The following is a 19,346-nucleotide window of genomic DNA, read 5'->3' on the forward strand; positions in this document are numbered from 1 at the left end:
CGCGATCCAAAAAATGCAGAGACCAATCTGCATAGATTCTCTTCTCTCTCTCTCCCACCAGATTTTTACTTAAATATCTCGCTGAATCCCAAATACGAAACGATCCCCTTTTTCTGCCCTCTTAACCAATACAAATCCCACATTTTCATCACGTGCTCGGCTTTTTGCTACAGTGGTGCCGTTGTCATTTTCAGAAAACCCACATGGTAGTATCTGTTTTTAAGTCTTCGTTTGCTGGAGGGCACCCCCCAGACCCCCGGCAGATGTTCTATTGAATATTATTTTTCAGAAGAGCATCTGAGTATTTTCCCAAAAACTATTACAAAAGTTTCAAGAGCTAAACATTTTGCAGGGGAGTTACAGGGGGTATTCTCCCCCCACCCATTATATACATACATTATATAGACGATGCGGTTATTATATTTGATAAATTATGCCATGCGGCAGATGTCCGGTAGACTGGCTCGGAATCGGTTCGAAGGACCAATGTGTGGAAATTCAAGGTGCCAAACCGCAATTGGAAGACGAAACCTTAAAATTTCAAATGAGAATTAGATTTTGACTATTCTTTATTGAAAGTTGTACAGATACTGCCTTCGCTCGGAAACGGGCTTCTAATCCCAAAACTGCGCGTAGCACAAAATCATTTGTGGCGGGGAAAATACAAAATTTTCACCAGTGCTTCCATTGTCATTTCCTGAAAACTTATGCGTCTTTACCGGCCTAAAAATAAGGAACAATAGTACAGTTTTGTTTAAATTTCAGTGTGTGTTATTTTAGCGTTCCGGAAGATTATAAGTTAAATCCCGGAGCAGTGGAAGCCGTCGCCGAACAGCCAGATCAGCCAAACAACATCTTAATCGGATATAATCGTGGCCTTATGGTTCTTTGGAATAGAACCGAAAATTTAGCTGTGAAAACGTTCGTTTCCAACCAACAATTGGAATCATTTTGTTGGCACGACGACGGGCAATCGTTTACTAGTTCGCATAATGATGGTTCAATCTCTTTTCTCTTATGGCGAATTTGTACATTGCTTTGTTGCAGGTAGTTATGTTAGTTGGGATTTAACGGACGACGATAAACCAATGACCGAACCGATAACCACCTACGGTCCGTTTCCTTGCAAAGCCATTCCCAAGATAATTAAGTGCAATCTGAAGGATTCGCCGTTTGTCGCGTTCTCGGGTGGCCTGCCGCGATCGAGTTACAACGATAAGTTTACCGTAACCGCGATTCACAACGACAGGCATGTTGTTTTCGACTTTACGAGTAAGGTAAGTGGTGACCTTCATCTTTGGGCCGAAGATATCAGGTCACCCTTTTGTAGGTGATCGATTTTGTGGTAGCCGAGGCGAAAGTTGATGATCTCAATGAAAGTGGCGAGTCGTTGGCAAGCAGCGACCATCAGCGTAATGACGGACGCAGTGAACCCGTTGCACTGATTGTGTTGGCCGATGAGGAACTGGTTGCTATTGATTTGTTGTCAGATGATTGGAAAATGATGAGTTTGCCGTATTTAGTTTCATTACATGCATCTGCTATTACTTGTAGTCAACATGTGTCAGGTATGCCTCACTTATGCAAATGCTGCTCGACACTCAAATCACTTCTCCATATACATGACGCAAGTTTAACTCGAACTAGAACATTCACTTTTGTAAAGATTTCTTAGAACATTATTTAAACTTTGTTCTGCAAGAACTTTACAATCACAAAAACTGACTGTCTTATACCAAAAAGTCGCGTTATTTAAAACATTCTGCTATACAGGGTGGTGACTTGCGTAACGCATCATAGGGATTTCAATGTAAAATTCATAACATGCGATTATTGGCTCCCCAAATTATTTTAGAGCAAAAATGTATTAAGGTTTTTTGTAGAAAAAAATTTTTTACGCCAATCAACCATATTAGTTTTCAATTTTTTTCATATAAAGACGAAAAATTGGAAAAATAAAACTCCCATCTTTTTCAATAATCTGTGATGCCATGGAATTTTATAATACAAAAACTACACCAATATCCGTCATGCCATGGAATGTCTGCTATAAAACAAGTCAAATTCTATCAAAAAGTATTATATTTAGAACAGCGAATTCAACATAAAGAAAGATCAAATTACTAAAAACGGTTTCCTAATATAACAATTTACAATAAATGTTCGAATAAGTCACCATTAACTGCAAGACAGAAACCAAGTTGATCATAAAATCCATTTCGAACTGATGCTAATTGATAACTGGATATCATTTTGTTTTAGAAAATTCCATGGCATCGCAGATTATTGAAAAAGATGCGGGTTTTATTTTTTCAATTTTCCGTCTATATAAAAAAAATTCAAAATTAATACGGTTGATTGACGTAAACATTTTTTTCCTACAAAAAACCTTAATACATTTTTGCTCTAAAATAATTTGGGGAGCTAATAATCGCATGTTATGAATTTTACATTGAAATCCCTATGATGCGTTACGCAAGTCACCACCCTGTATACCTTCATATTTTACATCTTCATAATTTTGACAACATTCCCCAATCCTTTTCGCTACCAGCAAAACTTCGAACGAAAAAACGCCGGCGCCCCCACTCGTATCATTACTGCGCGTCTTCGCTAAACTAACACCTGTGTTTGGTTCTACGAACACCTGTTTATCTTTAAATGAAATAGCTTTTTCGGAGCGATAACAAACTTCTTATCGCAAGACCGGATTTAAATGAGATAAACTTTTGAAAAACACAACGCAATTATTTCTAGATATCTCCAATCCTTCTGAACGCAATCCAATTGAACAATTGCTTAAACAAAACCAAGCATCCAACAACACCAGAACAAATGAAGACTGATTTCAAATTCAAACCACATGATCGAATCCGTGTTCAATCCAAATTAACAACCACATTTAACCTAATTGAAACTTGACTCATCATTACATAAATGAGACCAACAATTGTTTGCAGGTGTATCTGAAGAACTTTGGGAACAATTAAAAGACGCCGGAAAGGCGCAGACTAACAACTTGTACTCTAATCGAAAATGGCCTATCGAAGGCGGCGACCTACTGTGCTCGAAGGGGGCCCTGCCGCGAAGAGAATTATTACTCACCGGCCACGAGGACGGCACGGTTCGCTTTTGGAACGCCGGCGGCGTTTGCCTGGTGCCTCTATACAAATTTAGCACGGCGCAACTGTTTACGGGCGAAGACATCGCCGATGACGCCGTACAATCGCAGGACGACGACGAAGAGTGGCCGCCGTTTAAAAAAACGGGCGTATTCGATCCGTATTCGGACGACCCTCGTTTGGCGATCAAACGGGTGGTGTTGTGCCCGCTATCGGGTACTCTGGTCGTGGCGGGAACGGCGGGGCACTTGGTGATAGCCAAATTTGACACCGAGGTGTTAGCCGGCGAACTGAAAGTGACGACAATGAACGTTGTTAGCGACAGGGATGGTTTTGTTTGGAAAGGATACGATCAGCTGACACCCAGATCAGGTAAAATCATCACGTTTGTATAAAGTTTAATCGGCAGCATTGTATAGGTGAGATACATCAACCGAGAGGCTTTCAAGCTGTGTCTGTGCTACAGTTACATCCACCTGCTGCAATTACGTGCTGCACGCTTCAAGCGGATTGGGGACTGATCGCGGCGGGTACGGCCCATGGCTTGGCCCTTTTCGATTACAGAAAGCAAAAGCCGGTAATAGTCAAATGCACTCTGAATCCCAATGGTACGCAGTTTGTTTTGAATTGCGCGGTTTTCGGATGATCTTATTGCAGATTTGACCGGAACGGGAGACACGCCGATTTCGCGTCGTAAATCGTTCAAAAAATCGCTAAGGGAATCGTTCAGGAGACTGCGCAAAGGTCGCTCGACGCGCCGTACCACCTCGAATGCTCCGAGCACGTCGCCCACCTCGCCACAGGCGACGACCCCGCCCTCGCGCACTATCGGCTCGGACGATAGCTTTAGTCCCTTGGAGGCTAAACCTGTTGAGAGGCAAATCGAAGCGAGACCTGTTGAGGATTCGATGGGGTCGATGGTTAGATGTTTATATTTTGCTAGAACTTTTATAATTAGTGGTAAGTACAAGGTGGGAGAGGGGCTTACTCATTTGTTTCCTAAAAAAAACTTGTGCAACTTATACCTGTATTCTAAATTGAAAATCACTATTGAATACTTCAGTAACGTTGATGCACACTTATAATCGGACATTTTTTTTAACTTAAGCCTTGGTTCATTTCGGTATAATATTCTGGGGGCCAAAGGTATTGCATGCATAGATTAATGATTATTATTGTGGAGTTGGATTAATCAAAAAAAGACCGGAAGTTGAATTATGCCAACAGTTGCACCTTAGTAACGGGCATAAGTGTAAATGTGAAATTGAATTTTTTCACCTCTGTTCACAAAGGCAACTTATCCGAACCCTTATGATATAGGCCCTTATGATATGACGACCTTGCTTTTGTGCTTCACAACGGCATGGCCGCTATCAGGTATACAGGTGTCTTGATAAGATACTGTGGTTATCCCGTAATTGCCGTGGGTGTAAGTCAAAATGAAGGATTCTCATAACTTGATAGTCATCTTTGAGTCCTAAAAATTAGTCACATGTCCTATCCCTTTAAACGTACCTATTTATAACAGCTAACAAACTACTAATGAAACAATGACATTACCGCAACGGTGTACTGAAATTGGTTCGAACTTCCAGTGACAGAACCTAAAAGATAGCACAAATTAACCAGGTGGATAAGACAAAATGGAAGTTGTGACGTACCCACCTACGTAAGTAAGTAAGTAAGGAATACAAATAAAACAAGTACATGCTTTACAAACGGAGATTTAATCCAAATAATTCGCATTGCAAGATTAAATTTAGAAAATGGTAATTCACCGAGTGCAAATATAACAATGGGCTGGGAAAAAAAAGAACTGACCAAGAAAAAAACCAGCCTATAAATTAATATTGAACTTTATAGCAAAATTAGTTGTCTGTCATGGCACGAATGCATATTATGATGGTTGTCAAGTAAATTTATACAATGTCGAATCACAGGCTCCACTGGAACTCCTAAAGAATCAATATTTCACACACATAACAAAAAAAACAATCATTAAATCATTAAAATAAATTCACATAATAAGTATGGATATTGGATGGCCAGTCCAAATCCCACACCGAGTAGTCTTTAGTTGCTCTACTCAAGACATGTCAGTATTGTATGAAAACGCTAGGAGTTGACCTCTCAGAAGAGCATTTCACACAGGAACGATATCCCAATGTATACAAAAAAAAAACAAAGGGCACAATGGGAACACGCCGTACGCTTTTAGCAGATCCCTGCACAAGTGAGGCCGGGCCTAGCCAGCGCCCTCATGTATGACTAAGCGGGACCCCAACTCTTTCATTTACACATCTCTAGGGCCAGTCCTACCCACTAGTTGTAAAGTGCTGGGTTATAAATTACCGAACTCCAGGCTCTCTACCATGAATACTGACAGTAACCGATCAAAAGACAAATCATGACATAACAAAAATAACAGAGCAACTATCGGCAAACTCGCACGCATACATAATCATAAACAAAATATACAGAGTGGTGCACAGTAAGTAGGAACATAGGGATTTACCATGGCAAATTAGTTTTATTCAAAATCCTGCCCTCCTGTACATTTTACAGAAAAAAACTGTAGAGTTAAAAGTTGTTCAGAATTAAAAGATGCATACAAAACTGTTTCTACATGTTTTATTAAGCTTTTGGTATACCCGTAAATTTAAAAATAAATTTCAACATTTCTGTTATTAATGGCAATTCATAAAACAACAAAAGTCATGGCTATTGCTACTAATAACAGAAATGTTGTAATTTATTTTTAAATTTGCGGGTATACCAAAAGCTTAATATAACATGTAAAAACAGTTTTGTATGCATTTTTTAATTCTGAACAACTTTAAAATCTAGTTTTTTCTGTAAAATGTATAGGAGAGCAGGATTTTACATAAAAATAATTTCCCATGTTAAATCCCTATGTTCCTACTTACCGTGCACCACCCTGTATAGCATTTATGTGGGCTTTGACAGTTGACATATTTGCACCAATATTCGGTGACTACATGTCAGGGATCGACTAAACGAATTGATTATCAATATCGACAAGATGGCTCTTTTCTGAGACACAAAAAAAAACAGTAGGTACTAAAATATATATCTGCGTATGTCACTTCTGAACTTTAGCCAGCCTCTGCTATGTCAATTCGAGATTAAATACAGGTATCAAATATAGCACAGTACATATTCTAAACAAGTCACCCTGCCAAATATTAATAATCATAATTACCCGGTTCAAATAAACAGTAGGACCATAACGTTAAGTATCACATTACAACAAAACGAAGGAAAATGTCGTGGCAAAACATTAGTATATCTCAATGCCAAGTGTAATATGTAGCAATCAACCACCTAACGTACGTCACTCACTCCCAGATGAAGCACCCTGTAAATAAACGGTACATATTCATGCAAAAAAAAAGGAAATGTGCTGCAATAAATTCAATTATAAACTAAAATGTAGTTCTGCATACTTGTATTGAAAATCATCCCTAATGGAACATACTGTATCTAAATATAAATAAAAACAGTAAATCGGTCAGTAATTCATATTGCGGGTTGGCGGGCAAAACCAGCGCTTGGAACAAAGTACTGTAAATTAGAAAACAACATATTCACGTAGACTCTCCATACATTTGATTCAAAGTACGCTCAGCATAATATTACAAAAGAGCAATTTGTATTTAGAATACGTTATAAATGACAATGGTCATCGCTATACTGGAATGTCGTTAATTTGGCAAATAATCTAACACGACCATATAATGTACTAGATAAAGACTATACGTCACCTTTGTAATTGTCAAAGCTGCACTCACTGTTCAAAACGTAAAAATTACTTCTGCCCTCGACAAAAGCACAAATACCTCTGCCTCTATTTCCCCTTTTTAAGCAAATCCTAGACGAAAATTGTTAATATCGACCGTGCTACGAGACGTCGGGTCGATGTGGATCATTAAGTTCCCTTGTATAGCGTTATATTTGTCACTTTTATTGTAAATTATGGTCCATTTCAATGTAGAGCAGAAAAGAAAAACGTGTTCCACGGAAACGAAACAAAGCGCAATCTTGAGTTCTTTCGTCGCGCCAGGAGCGGGTTTGGGAACATTTAAATCGAATTTTAGCGGGCAAATTCCGGTTCCATTACAAAGTACTCATGTAATTAGTGAAACTCGCCAGAATAGTCAAACTTGGAAATTGCAATTAGAACCGCATGCATTTCATCCTACACTCTCTAAGACGTGCTCGTAACTAGAAAAGAATGTTGCCCGAAGAGAAAGTTGAAAAGCAGAGAATGCGCCTTTATTCCACCGAATCTCAAGTAATAATTGCAGTGACCGTGAATTAAAAATCGTTAATATATATATGTAAGAAAATAACCTGTTACACATAGTTATATAGCTATTATGTCCCATATACAGTGCGTTTATCTTACATAGGCCAGTAAATGACCGTTTTGGCGTGTATTTTTTCGCGCCTCGACGGATTTGCTTGAAAATTGGAATTTAGGTTTGTCTTACCCTCTACTTCAAAGATGAACTTGAGCCCAGGGTTGCTTTCACTTGGGGGGGTGAATGCCACCCCTTTTCGGGGGGGGGGATATACGTTCCAAATAAGTCTGGAAATTGATAAACTGAGTAATGCTAAGCAACTTTTCTTCTACAGAGTTTTTTCACTAAGTCAATAGTATTCGAGTTATTTGCGAGTGAAAATGTTCATTTTTCACTTATAATTGCACAAGAGGTTTGTATTTTACCGAGTAAATTTGGGTTGTTTAGGTAATGAAAATTTGTTGCCTAGCAATTAGACGAGAAAAACTGTCAACTAATAAAAATGCGACACCGCAGTACAATTTAACAAACAAGAAATTCACCAAACTAGTCAATTATTGACAGACGTCAAGCTAATCATATGGGAAAGGATAATGCGATAATTGTTCCAAAATGAATAAGTGAAAAAACCATTTGTCGCTGGAAAAGTTGCAGGTAACTTTTGCCGCTGTCAAAGTGACAATTACACTGCGGCTTATGCGATTTTTTATACATGAGTTGAATTGTCAACAAAAAAAACCACGTTTTTGCGCGATCGGTCATTTCTGACTATTTACCATGTGTGTTTCCATGACAGTAAGTGGAATTTACCAGTTGCTATGATTACGACGACGCCAAAATTACTTACCGATCTAAAAACAGAACAGCAATAGTTATTTACGTTATAAGTCCGGTAGGTTACTTGTAACAGTACGAGTTAGACATTATGGACGAGGCGACGTCAGGAGCCGAGTCAAGAATGTCTTAAACGAGTACTGTTACAAGTACTACCGGACGTATATTGTAACGTATTTTATTTCATACTGTAAGTCTGTTTTGTATCATTATTTCATTTCAAAGATTACAAACTTTCATCATATTGTAAAAATCGCATTACCTTGTTTCTGTGGCAACGGCCGTTGCTATAGTTTGTAGTTTGTTGACAATTGAATTTTTTTCACTGAAAAATTGACGTTATAAACGTTGTGGGATGTTCCACTGTTCCCGATACAATCCTGTCGAAATCTCATGAAGCAACCGAAAAGTTGGTTCCTAAGAAGTCGGCCGCAAGGTATGAAAAAGAGTACTAAGTGTTTTGCCAATTGAGGAACGAACATGGGGCGAAACAAGTAGAGGAAAAAGTCATGTTGGCATACTTTTTGGACGCAGTAAGTTTTTGAATTGAGATTTTTTTGCCTGGGTTTCGGTGTTAAAGCGTCATGGAGCATGGAAAAGCTCATCGACGGCAGAAAAATACATCGAAGGCTCGGTAGAAGGAAAAGTTAAGATTGCTCGTATGATACAACTGATACAAGGCGGCGAAAATTTCATTGGAGTTCTACAGCAGAAGGAATCAAACATTACTAACTCGACATCCAGTAATAACCCAGGCGTAGTGTTGAGGGCAATACAAATTGTTTCATTACAATCAATGTTAATATTTGAAATAAAGAATTACAGCCAAATTTATGTTGGGGTTTTTAATTAATTGTGTGAAGATGTCAAATTTGATGTATACAAATAACAGTCCGGTAAGTGTTGCTTAGCGACACTTACCGGCTCTGATGCTGTAATAACTCACCTACCGGATTCAAAATGATAGTGTAATCGAACATCTACCGGACAGTATGAAATAAAAATACTTACCGACGCCTTTTTAAAAACAATCAGTTCAATGTTAACAGTCTTACATTACATTTAATCTTTAATTATTGTTACATTAAACTTACAATTTGTGCTGATGTTTCCTATAGAAAGAACACGTTCTTCATTTAAACCTGAAGCAATAGAGATCAATGTGTTTGAAGATGTGCTTTCGTTTTTCTTAATACATTCCAATTACAATTTTGTTCTGTAAAATCTTCAACATACCATTCGGCCACCGGCGAATACCTCGCTCATAAAGTCATAACGGAAGTGCAAAGCTAGCAAACTACATCAGACACATGCACAAGACATTATTAATTTCAGTTTTGACAAATAAACTGGTTACCTAGTGATGTACACCATACCACTTCGATCATTTCAATTTATTCTGCTCGTTAATTTCTTAGTGCATATTTATATTGGTTGCATAATTTTAATTTCGATCGCGCAAAAAATGTTATAAGCACGTCGAACGTTAAGGGTTACCGTTCTCAGACAATAATTGGAGTCGTCGCTTCGCTCCTCCTCCAAACAATTGTCTTCGAACGGTAAAAATCCCTTACCGTTCTCCATACTTAATATACTATTTCACACCGTTTTTCGCAAATAACTTTAAAAGTAAGTATTGTATCGAAAAAACTATTCTTAGCAAAACTATAGCTTATAAAAAAAACAAACAAAATGGTGTATATATGAAGTCTGTAAACCCAGTAGAAGCAAAGTTGTAGCTCATGAAAAGTAGGTTCTCATTCGTCAAATTCCAAATCGAGTACTTCAACGTGAAATAACAAAAAAATGTTCAGGGAAAACCTATGAATACTTTTTAAAGTGTTTGAAAAAAACCTTTCTTTTTTTTTATGAAAAGTTCTTAGCATCAAAACTAAGTGAGTTACGCTCAAAATAAAGTTGGTCCTTTTTTTTGGTAAAAAAAATCGAGGAAATCACCCCCTAATTAGCACCCCAATTGTAATTAAGCGTTACCACTTTACAGTTTACTTTATTTATGTATTGTTTATATGATCTGTAAGTTTGACTGGTGCAAAGCGCTTATTTTTGAAAAAATAGTTTTGAAGTAAAAAAAAATTTGAAATTTTGAAAAATTGCTTTTTTTTTCAAAATAACTTCAAAAGTATTAGTGATATGAAAAATTTACAAGAATAAAAAAATGTAGCTTTTGCTTTTCTGAACATTTTGCTTTTTTTTTGTTTTTCTGTAAAACAAAAATTGGTTAAGATATGGCTGTTCAAAGTTTGCATACACCCGTCATTAGTGACTCATTCGAGCCCTTTCAACTATAACCCTTTCAAAATATTGTTTTCTATTTGTTATTGAAAATCTAGAGATCTAGGACGAATATTTCAAAGGGTTGTTTTTTAATTGAAATAAAATAAATTCGTAAAATTTTAATTAAAAAAATTACTGTATATATAGTATCATTGAAGAAAAAAAGTTACTACAACTATTCGAATTTCTTCGCAAGGGTTGGTTTTTATAAGGGTAGAAACTATGTGGTAAAAAATAAAAATAGCAAAGAAATCTAAATTTAATGTTACTGTATAATTAAATAATCCCAAATTGCTTGAATTTACAATTATATGATTAATAGGGGTAGTTTACACTCCTAAAAAATAAACAGCAACCAACGGCACAAGTCAAATTTTGAAGTGGAGGGTAAGAATAACCTAAATAGGAAGTAACAACCTCACATTTCGATTAAATGAAGTCAAGTTTTTATTAAGATTGCGAAAAATTTCGGGCTTTTCCGTAATTTTTTGTTGAAAACGCTTAATTAAGGTACCCTGTAACAATTATAATTATTTATCATATGATAACAGGCAAACAAAACGCGTATACAGTGTGTCCCAGATCGCGTGTAATTGCAACTTTCTCATTATTAAAGATAGAGAATTGGTTAAATGGACGATGTTTTGCAGTTTTAGATGCTTATTTAAAATTTCCTTGTGGAAATTCAAAATATCGAATAGGTTCGACGTACAAAAAAAAAAACTAAAATTGGTCATTTCCTTGAATGTCTTATATCATCGAAAGTATAAGAGTTTTATATAAAAGTTACTGTCTTTGATACGCCTAATTTAGAATTGATGATGAAAAAATCAAGATGGCTACCTTTGAGGAACATTTACCTACTTCCTAAAGTTAAATAGGCGCCATATTTTTAGATTATTTGATAGATTTTTAATAAGATTAAATAAGATACCAGTTATATCAACGGTTTTTATATTTTAATCAAGTAGTCTGTGATGAATTAAAAAAGCAAAACAAAATCTATTCGAGGCAACAAAACAATGAAAATAATTAAGTACATCAGATGTTTAAAATACTGGCTATTATTAGGAAAATCATTTAAGGAAGTTTATTGGAGAATTTGTAAATAATGGTGAGCAGTTACAGTTCCATCGAAGATTACCGGTCCAATTACATGACTTCCCATTAAATCATAAAATTAACTTAAAACCTTACTTGATTTCGGCGTGAAACTACAACATGTAGGTTTTCCTGTGACGAGTAATGTTCATTATTTCGATTTGAACACTCCGCAGTTGGAAAAATAAAACTTCGAGGAGATAGTTTGTAGTTATACCACCATTTTGTAAGTATGTAAGTATGGATAATAGGATAGTTAATAAGTGACGTCATAAAAGTCAAAATTTTTCTAGGTTACTTATATAAAATATTGGAGGGAGTTGTAACGCCCAAACCCCCCTCCCATGAGTGCACCTCTGATATTTTAAACATCTGATGTAATTATTTTCATTGTTTTGTTGCCTCGAATAGATTTCGTTTTGTTTTTTTTTTAATTCAGCACGGACTACTTGATTAAAATATAAAAACCGTTGATATAACTGGTATCTTATTCAATCTTAGGTATGATAGCTCGTTGAAAAGAGAATTAAAAAATCTAACAAGTAATCTAAAAATCCAATATGGCGCCTATTTAACTATGTTCCTCAAAGGTAGCCATCTTGAATTTTTTTTACATCAATTCTAAATTAGGCGTATCAAAGACAGTAACTTTTGTATAAAACTTTTTTTACATCTCTTATACTTTTGATGATATAAGACATTCAAGGAAATGACCAATTTTTTTGGTTTTACGGCGAACCTATTCGACATTTTGAATTTCCACAGGAAATTTTAAATAAGCATCTAAAACTGCAACACATTTTCCATATAACTGATTCTCTATCTTTAAAAATAAGAAAGTTACCCATGCAATCCCACGCAATCTGGGACACACTGTATACACAGAGATATCTTATTTATAAGCTTCACCATAATTGGAGCTGTATCTTAGCCATTTAGCCAAATTAGAGCTGAGTTTTAGATGAAATTTGACTCATAGTGTATCGTTCTTTTAGTACAAAATACGACACCAACGTTATGGGCGGGCACGAACAACGGAACGGTGTATGTTTTTACAATCACGATACCGAACGCACAGAAGCGCGACACCGACAACGTGGCCTGCCAACTGGGTAAGGAGATTCAATTGAAGCACAGGGCACCTGTCATCGGCATAGCCGTTCTGGACGGTTCGAGTAAACCGCTTCCCGAGCCCCTAGAGGTGGAGAAGGGCACGGCGCCGCTGCCGGACACGACGCAGCCGCATCGCGTGGTGATCGCCTCCGAGGAGCAATTTAAAATTTTCACGTTGCCTTCCCTAAAACCGTATTGCAAGTACAAATTGACCGCGCACGAAGGTAACCTCGCCGTGTCCACGCGTACGATCTAACAATTTTACTTGCAGGAGCGAGAGTTAGAAGGATGGCATTCGGCGCATTCTCGTGTTATCTTGACGCGAACAATACGAAACACACCGAAATTGACTTGTTATGTTTGACTAACTTAGGAGATTGCGTTGTTTTGAGTATACCTGATTTAAAAAGGCAACTGAACGCGGCCGCCATACGAAGGGAGGACATCAAGTTGGTGCAGGTAGATAGTATTGGTGGATTAAACTGAACTGTTGACTTTCTAGCGGAATATCGTCTTTGGTGTTCACGCGCGATTCGGAAGCACTCTACTTGCATTCGTCCTCCGAATTGCAAAGAATGTCCTTAGCCTTGACCTACGCGACATCGGCGCGGTGTTATCTGTCGCTACCCGAGGGAGCGCGAGATGAGGGCGCTTCCGAGATCGACATTGAAGGGCAGATACACGCGGATCAGGTGCAAGATAATGAGACAGCGGCCCCTTTGGTGAACGGCACTAGCGAGAGTAAAGGAAGCAGTGTTGCAGATAGGGTAATCGGTAAGGTTGCTCCAACTTAAATTCTTATGTAAACTGTTAACAGAGTGAAGAAGTTCGGGAAAATGGCGAGGAAAATTTGCACAATATGACTGTATCGAGTAGCATTGGAGATATAACAATAGACAGTGTGAAGGATCATCTTGGATCGGGAGAAGAACTGACCAGCCGCCTAAGCAACTTAACAGTCACGAAAAGTTCTGTAACAACAACATCGTTGTCCAATCAAAGCGGAGAAGTCACATCCTCTAGCGCAATGACCGTCACCACGACTCAAGAAAATAGTAAGTAATTGTAGAGGTTAATAGCGTAATTCTGTGCGTCTTACCTTTTTCTTGCCTTGTAGTTTTAGAAGGTGACATGACAGGATCTGCCCAAGATATTGAGGTTAGCAAAATGATATTTTTGAATTTAACCCAAAATAACAACTAGCATGTTGCATGCTAGGTTATCGGTAAATTGTAGACGACTAATGTAACTAAATTGTATTGCGATGAAAGGATTTTAACGTCCACAACCATTTACAGCACAAACACTTTAGCTATGTGCAATAAACCACCCACAATCTGTCCAGATAGCTCAAAAAAACCAATACTCTACCACAATTTTTTATATGGAAAATGAAAAAAACTCTGCAGCTTTAACCGCCTCCCCACAAGTCCAGAGAATTATTCAACAAATTTTTAATTAACACCTTACATAATCCTGATCATTTACACACGACATAAATTTATTCGAGAAAAACTAATTAAGCTGTAAGAAATAGAGGCACTCAGGGTCTACAGATAATGTACCACGCACACACGATCGATTGAAACAAATTAAATTTAATAGAAAATTCTAATAACCTTAAAGAGTTAATAATCTCTAAGATCCGGTCATAACTGCGATTTTGTTTAACAGACGCACACAAACACCAATTTGATTTATTAACATACTGGCTTTGTTGTAATTACAAATGTACAAGTGACCTTTTAGTAGTGGATAACTTTACTTTAGCGAGTTGAACACCTTATAGAAAGGCCGCACTTCTGCTCGATAAACACAACATAACTACCTCTCCGTAAACTAATACAATGCTTCAGCTTAACTCAAATTATAACATTTACTGTTATAACGACGTAATAGAGCACTATCTACCCTTTCTTCTATCACAACTTTGCACCCACTAAGACTGACTGTCTTTCCAAAAAGCATTCAAGGCTGACTGCAAACCCAAAATCATCCACCAAAAAGCCACCTTTTTAACAACTCTTCCTTCTATGCCTTCCGCTTCCACTTCCTTATCAATTTACTGCGCGTCGTCGATCAACTCACACCTGTGTTTACTTACGGCGAACAAAACACCTGCTAGCTTTAACTTATTAGCATTTGCTCAGCAATAACTAACTTCTTATCGCAAGGCCGGATTTAAAAGAGATAAAACATTATTTACAGATGTTCTTTTAACACTTAATATAACTGAACAATAGAGTAAACAAAATAAAAGACGATTATTTAAACAAAATTAAACATCTGATAATTCCGAGACGAAACAATGTGTCGAAATTGTGTTAAATTCAAATTAGCGACCTCATTTAACAAAAAAAATTGAGATTTTCATTATACAGGGTGGCTCATCATTACTGTAGGTGCTGATACCAATAAAATCGTCCGAATGATGTAGTTTACATAACAGTATGTTAGCATTGCCATACTTTCTGTACCGCTAGAGGCGAGGCGGCGCATCCTTCAATATGTATATTGTGAAATTAGGCATCGAAACCTAATTTTTGAAGTGGAGCGAAACTGAAGTGTGTTTTGGGGAGGGGGGGATATTTCGATTGAGATATTGGTGCAGGCCAAGTGCCTCTTGGCTCAAAAGAAGTTGGAAAAATTGGAATTCAGTACAGCTTCAAAGTACAGTTCATTCAATGCATTGCACTGGTTTTCCACTTTTTGAAGTTGTTCCGAAATTCCTCCAGTGATGCCTTTCAATGCTTTTTCGGTTTGAATCGCTTTCACATTCTCAAAATGTTTTCATTTAAATACTTGTTTTATTCGGAGGAATAAGAACAAGTTGCTGGGGCAAGATCCAGTGAATGCGGCGCGTCACGGAAACGTCTCAAAAGTGTAGGTAAAACGTCGTGTTAACAGTTTGGTCTTTTATGTCCATTAAAAAAAATGTGGGAATCACCTTGACATTCAACTCCACTCGGGACGCTTTTTAGGGGCTTGGTAACTCGCAAGAGACGTCTAGCGGCGGAAACGTAAAATACAACAGGTCCACCCACCAGGGATCGTTTCCGGTTTCTTTTGAGTCCTTGTCGCGTATAGTAGCTCTTAGACTTCTCTCACATGACGCGATATGCTGTGTATCCACTCTAAGGTTTCTGAATTACAGAGTTTCATCTGAAAACACACCTTAGCGATATTGTCATGTTTGGGAGGGGAGCAATTAATTGGTTACCGGAGCCCAGTGGGCTGGAAAAAGTTTGCTTTGATTACGATGTAAATTGTTTTGTTGTATATAGAAGAATATGGTGTTGGTCTGAAGAGTGGGGGGGGGATTTTCTACATTCCAATGAACACATTGAAAATTGTCTTCTCCAGAAAGCAATGACTGTTCCTAAATATAAAAAGAGGTTCATGAATACTATAATAAAAATCTGATACAACCGAATACCAAACGATCCTTGAGATCTTCGTACATACATAATTTGTACAATACACATTAAGGGGTTGGTTCCCTCCCACCAGATCAGCATAGCGCGTAAAACAAATTTTTGAATCGACATTAGTTTTACTTTTATTTGAGATGCCTACATACAACATTTCATTTAAATATCTTAACAGTGTTTTTCACTGCAAGGCATTGTTAAGGGGGGCGCGAGATCCCTGATGTGTTTGAGACAAATATTTACCTTTAAAATATTTATATTAGGTATTTTTATGTACAATAATTGTATTTGATCAATTCTTACACCAATAAGAAGGTATCTACAATTCTGTAAATTCACCTTTTTATGCTGATGTTCATGTTGCACAATGACTTGATTGAAAAACATAATATTTCATGGGCCATAATAACTTTTTTTAGCACCGTCAGAAAGTTGAGAAAAATTTACCAAGTTTTTGTTAAAATTATTTTTTGATATCTTTGAAAATAAATGGACGCCAACGTATTCTCGAAAATGAAAATGACATTTTTCGGTTTTTTGGCCATAATTCGCTATTTGTAGACCTACAAGACTTTTTGGAAGAGAAAATTAATCACCATACAATTTTGCATAAATTTGCCCCAAACGTCTTTATATCTCTTATGGTCTCCGAGTCCCCATATTGAAAAAAAAACTCCATGTAATTTTTTTAATAAATACGTTTGTAGTAACAGCACTTTTTATTTTTTAATCGGGTTGGGGGGGGGGCGTGAGTAATTTTAGTTTTATGAAAGGGGGCGCCATGGAAATAAGTTTGCGAACCACTGTCTTAGCAGATAAAACAATTGGAATTGCGCAAATACAAAAGTTGGGTTGCGCACGCGCATTCTTGAGATGTTCGCACTTAAAGTTTTGACATCATCAATAGCTATGTCTCGTCCAAACGTCCTTCTTTCCCTTTGTGTGTACTCTCGTCCGAAGGCAGTAGGAATGAATTCCTGCTGTTGAGACTTTTCATTAGAATACCATGAAGGATAATACCAGTTTTTAGCCTCTCCTCCCTCTTCCCAATTACAAAAAGGTAGGGAATTACAACCGATCCCTATAATAGGTCATGGAGGAAAGCGATAGTCTGTAGACTTTCTTTGAGACCTTTCAATTAGAGAACCATGAAGAATAAGCCAGTGTCCCCATCCCCTGCACTGATAAATTCATGGAAAATGCGCTAAAAAAATAGATCATACACAGTGGTATTGGAATATGGATATTGAATGAAGACACTAACGGCCTACAACAATTGATGGTTCTTGTTTCTTTTCTAAGTAATTCTAAAGTTATTGTGGAGTGAGTGCCTCTTACATTCTTCTCCTCAGTTTTTAAATCTTACGTGTAGCACATCATTGATATACCAGATCTCCTGTGAGTGTTGAGCATCTTTCTTTGCTATTGCGCAACAGGTGGCGGTATGCGTTTACTTTTTAACATTTTTCAGTTATGAATTACAAATTTTCGATATCCTCTTCTCGACCTAGACACGGATCAAAGAGAAATATCATCAGCTTAATACCGCTACTCTTATTACGCAAGTCGTAATTAATGGCGATATAAGCGTAATTGTTTAACTTAAGCAGGACGTCAATTCCCACGGAGTAACTGCGGTTTGTACTTATTCTTTGCATTTGCACTCTTTGGACTTTTGGAGGATGTAGTTTATACGATATATCTGTGTAGCTTCATTAAGAATGCTTATATAAGTTCTCTATTTAAAAAACAATCTTATACACAAATAACCTATATGTAACCAATATCAAATGAGAAATCGTATTTTGACCGCACGACGCTCAAGTTATTGATTTTTCATACAGCGCGACCTACACTTTTCGAACGAAACTTTGAAAGAAATTTGTTGAAGTTATTATGTGTTATAAACAATTGCGGAAAGTTTGGCGTAGTCGTAAACAGTTTTTGGACCGCCGTTTCTGACACTTGACCCAATGTTGGCATTTTTTAAATGCACCATCCTGTATATCTTAACCTCAATTTTTTGCATTTTTTTTTCTTATTACATTGATATATAAGCACAACCTATACTTTTTTTATATCATTTTATATTGTATCATATTTTTCACAATTTTGAATTGACATGAATTGACTTTCCATGGATACAATAAACAACAAAATCTCCATGGCCTACCACTTAAAAATAGAAAAAAAAATATAGGTTGTCGTTGTAATACATCACTGTAATCAGGAAAAAGAATCCAAAATAAATGACGTTAAGCTATACAGGATGTGGCATTTGAAAACTACCAACTTTGGGTCAAATCTCTGAAACGGTGATCCAAAAGTTTTTTTGACTACGCCACTGGATTCTATATAAAAATATCTAAAATAGGAAGTTTTTACTGTTTTCTATCTTACATGGATAGATATGACCGACTGTGTAGCTCTGTGGTAGAGCGTTGAGCTACATAGCTGGAGGTCGGGTGTTCGAACCTGAGCTGAGGAAAGAATTTTTCATCTGTGACAGAGATGGGATTTTCCTCAGATCAGTTTCGAACATTCATTAGGTTTTCCTACAGTTTTCCTAATTCGTAAGATAAATACCGGAGTAGTATAGAACAACATAAGATATTCTGCAGGAGCACCTCTAAAAAGCACTATGCGGAGGTGATTCTGTTTGCGGTATTAAAAGTTTAAGAAAAAAGTTGCAGACACATAGACAGACAGATAGGACACATGGTACCTACATGACTTTGACTCGCGATTTACCTTAGAGAGATATCTTTGGGACCCTCATCTTTTTAACGTTTTTCTATGAAAAATGCAGCTTATACTTGCGTTAATTCCGTCCGTCTGTGGGTTCGAGATCTCAGCACATGGACCTCGTAGAAGGCTGGGTTTTTCTTTATTTAGTTGGTTTCAACAAATAGGGTAGACAATAATAATATCAAATAAGATATTAACGAAATTTTGTTGCAGATCTCATATAAGTGAACATACTTTTAATGTACCGGGTGACCCAATAAGACTGTTCCTCGGTCATATCCCGAGAACCGTTCGTCATATGACTTAGCGGTAAAAAAAATTATTGGGTAAATCGGTCATGAAGAATCGCTGGAAAATATTTTCAAGTTCTAAAAATG

At 37.0% G+C, this 19,346-nt stretch overlaps 2 protein-coding genes across 3 annotated transcripts in view; one reads left to right on the plus strand and one right to left on the minus strand.

Moving 5' to 3' along the window:
- The window catches only part of LOC116179410 (probable leucine-rich repeat receptor-like protein kinase At2g33170), a 320,289-nt gene that overhangs the window by 56,766 nt on the left and 244,177 nt on the right, over positions 1-19,346 (minus strand). The gene's annotated exons all lie outside the window — the stretch shown is intronic.
- The window catches only part of LOC116178464 (lethal(2) giant larvae protein), a 35,426-nt gene that overhangs the window by 12,737 nt on the left and 3,343 nt on the right, over positions 1-19,346 (plus strand). The window contains exons 4-14 of one of the 2 annotated variants that reach the window (XM_031497959.1): positions 781-998; positions 1,048-1,277; positions 1,331-1,568; positions 2,961-3,494; positions 3,542-3,730; positions 3,780-4,082; positions 12,673-13,014; positions 13,062-13,239; positions 13,293-13,557; positions 13,608-13,845; positions 13,908-13,948. In XM_031497959.1, coding sequence (XP_031353819.1) covers positions 781-998; positions 1,048-1,277; positions 1,331-1,568; positions 2,961-3,494; positions 3,542-3,730; positions 3,780-4,082; positions 12,673-13,014; positions 13,062-13,239; positions 13,293-13,557; positions 13,608-13,845; positions 13,908-13,948 — 2,776 coding nt within the window. The remainder of the gene's footprint in view (positions 1-780; positions 999-1,047; positions 1,278-1,330; positions 1,569-2,960; positions 3,495-3,541; positions 3,731-3,779; positions 4,083-12,672; positions 13,015-13,061; positions 13,240-13,292; positions 13,558-13,607; positions 13,846-13,907; positions 13,949-19,346) is intronic. The other variant, XM_031497960.1, reaches the window with a different exon arrangement.

The sequence above is a fragment of the Photinus pyralis genome, unplaced genomic scaffold, assembly GCF_008802855.1.
Source record: "Photinus pyralis isolate 1611_PpyrPB1 unplaced genomic scaffold, Ppyr1.3 Ppyr1.4_LG8, whole genome shotgun sequence".
NCBI lineage: Eukaryota > Metazoa > Arthropoda > Insecta > Coleoptera > Lampyridae > Photinus > Photinus pyralis.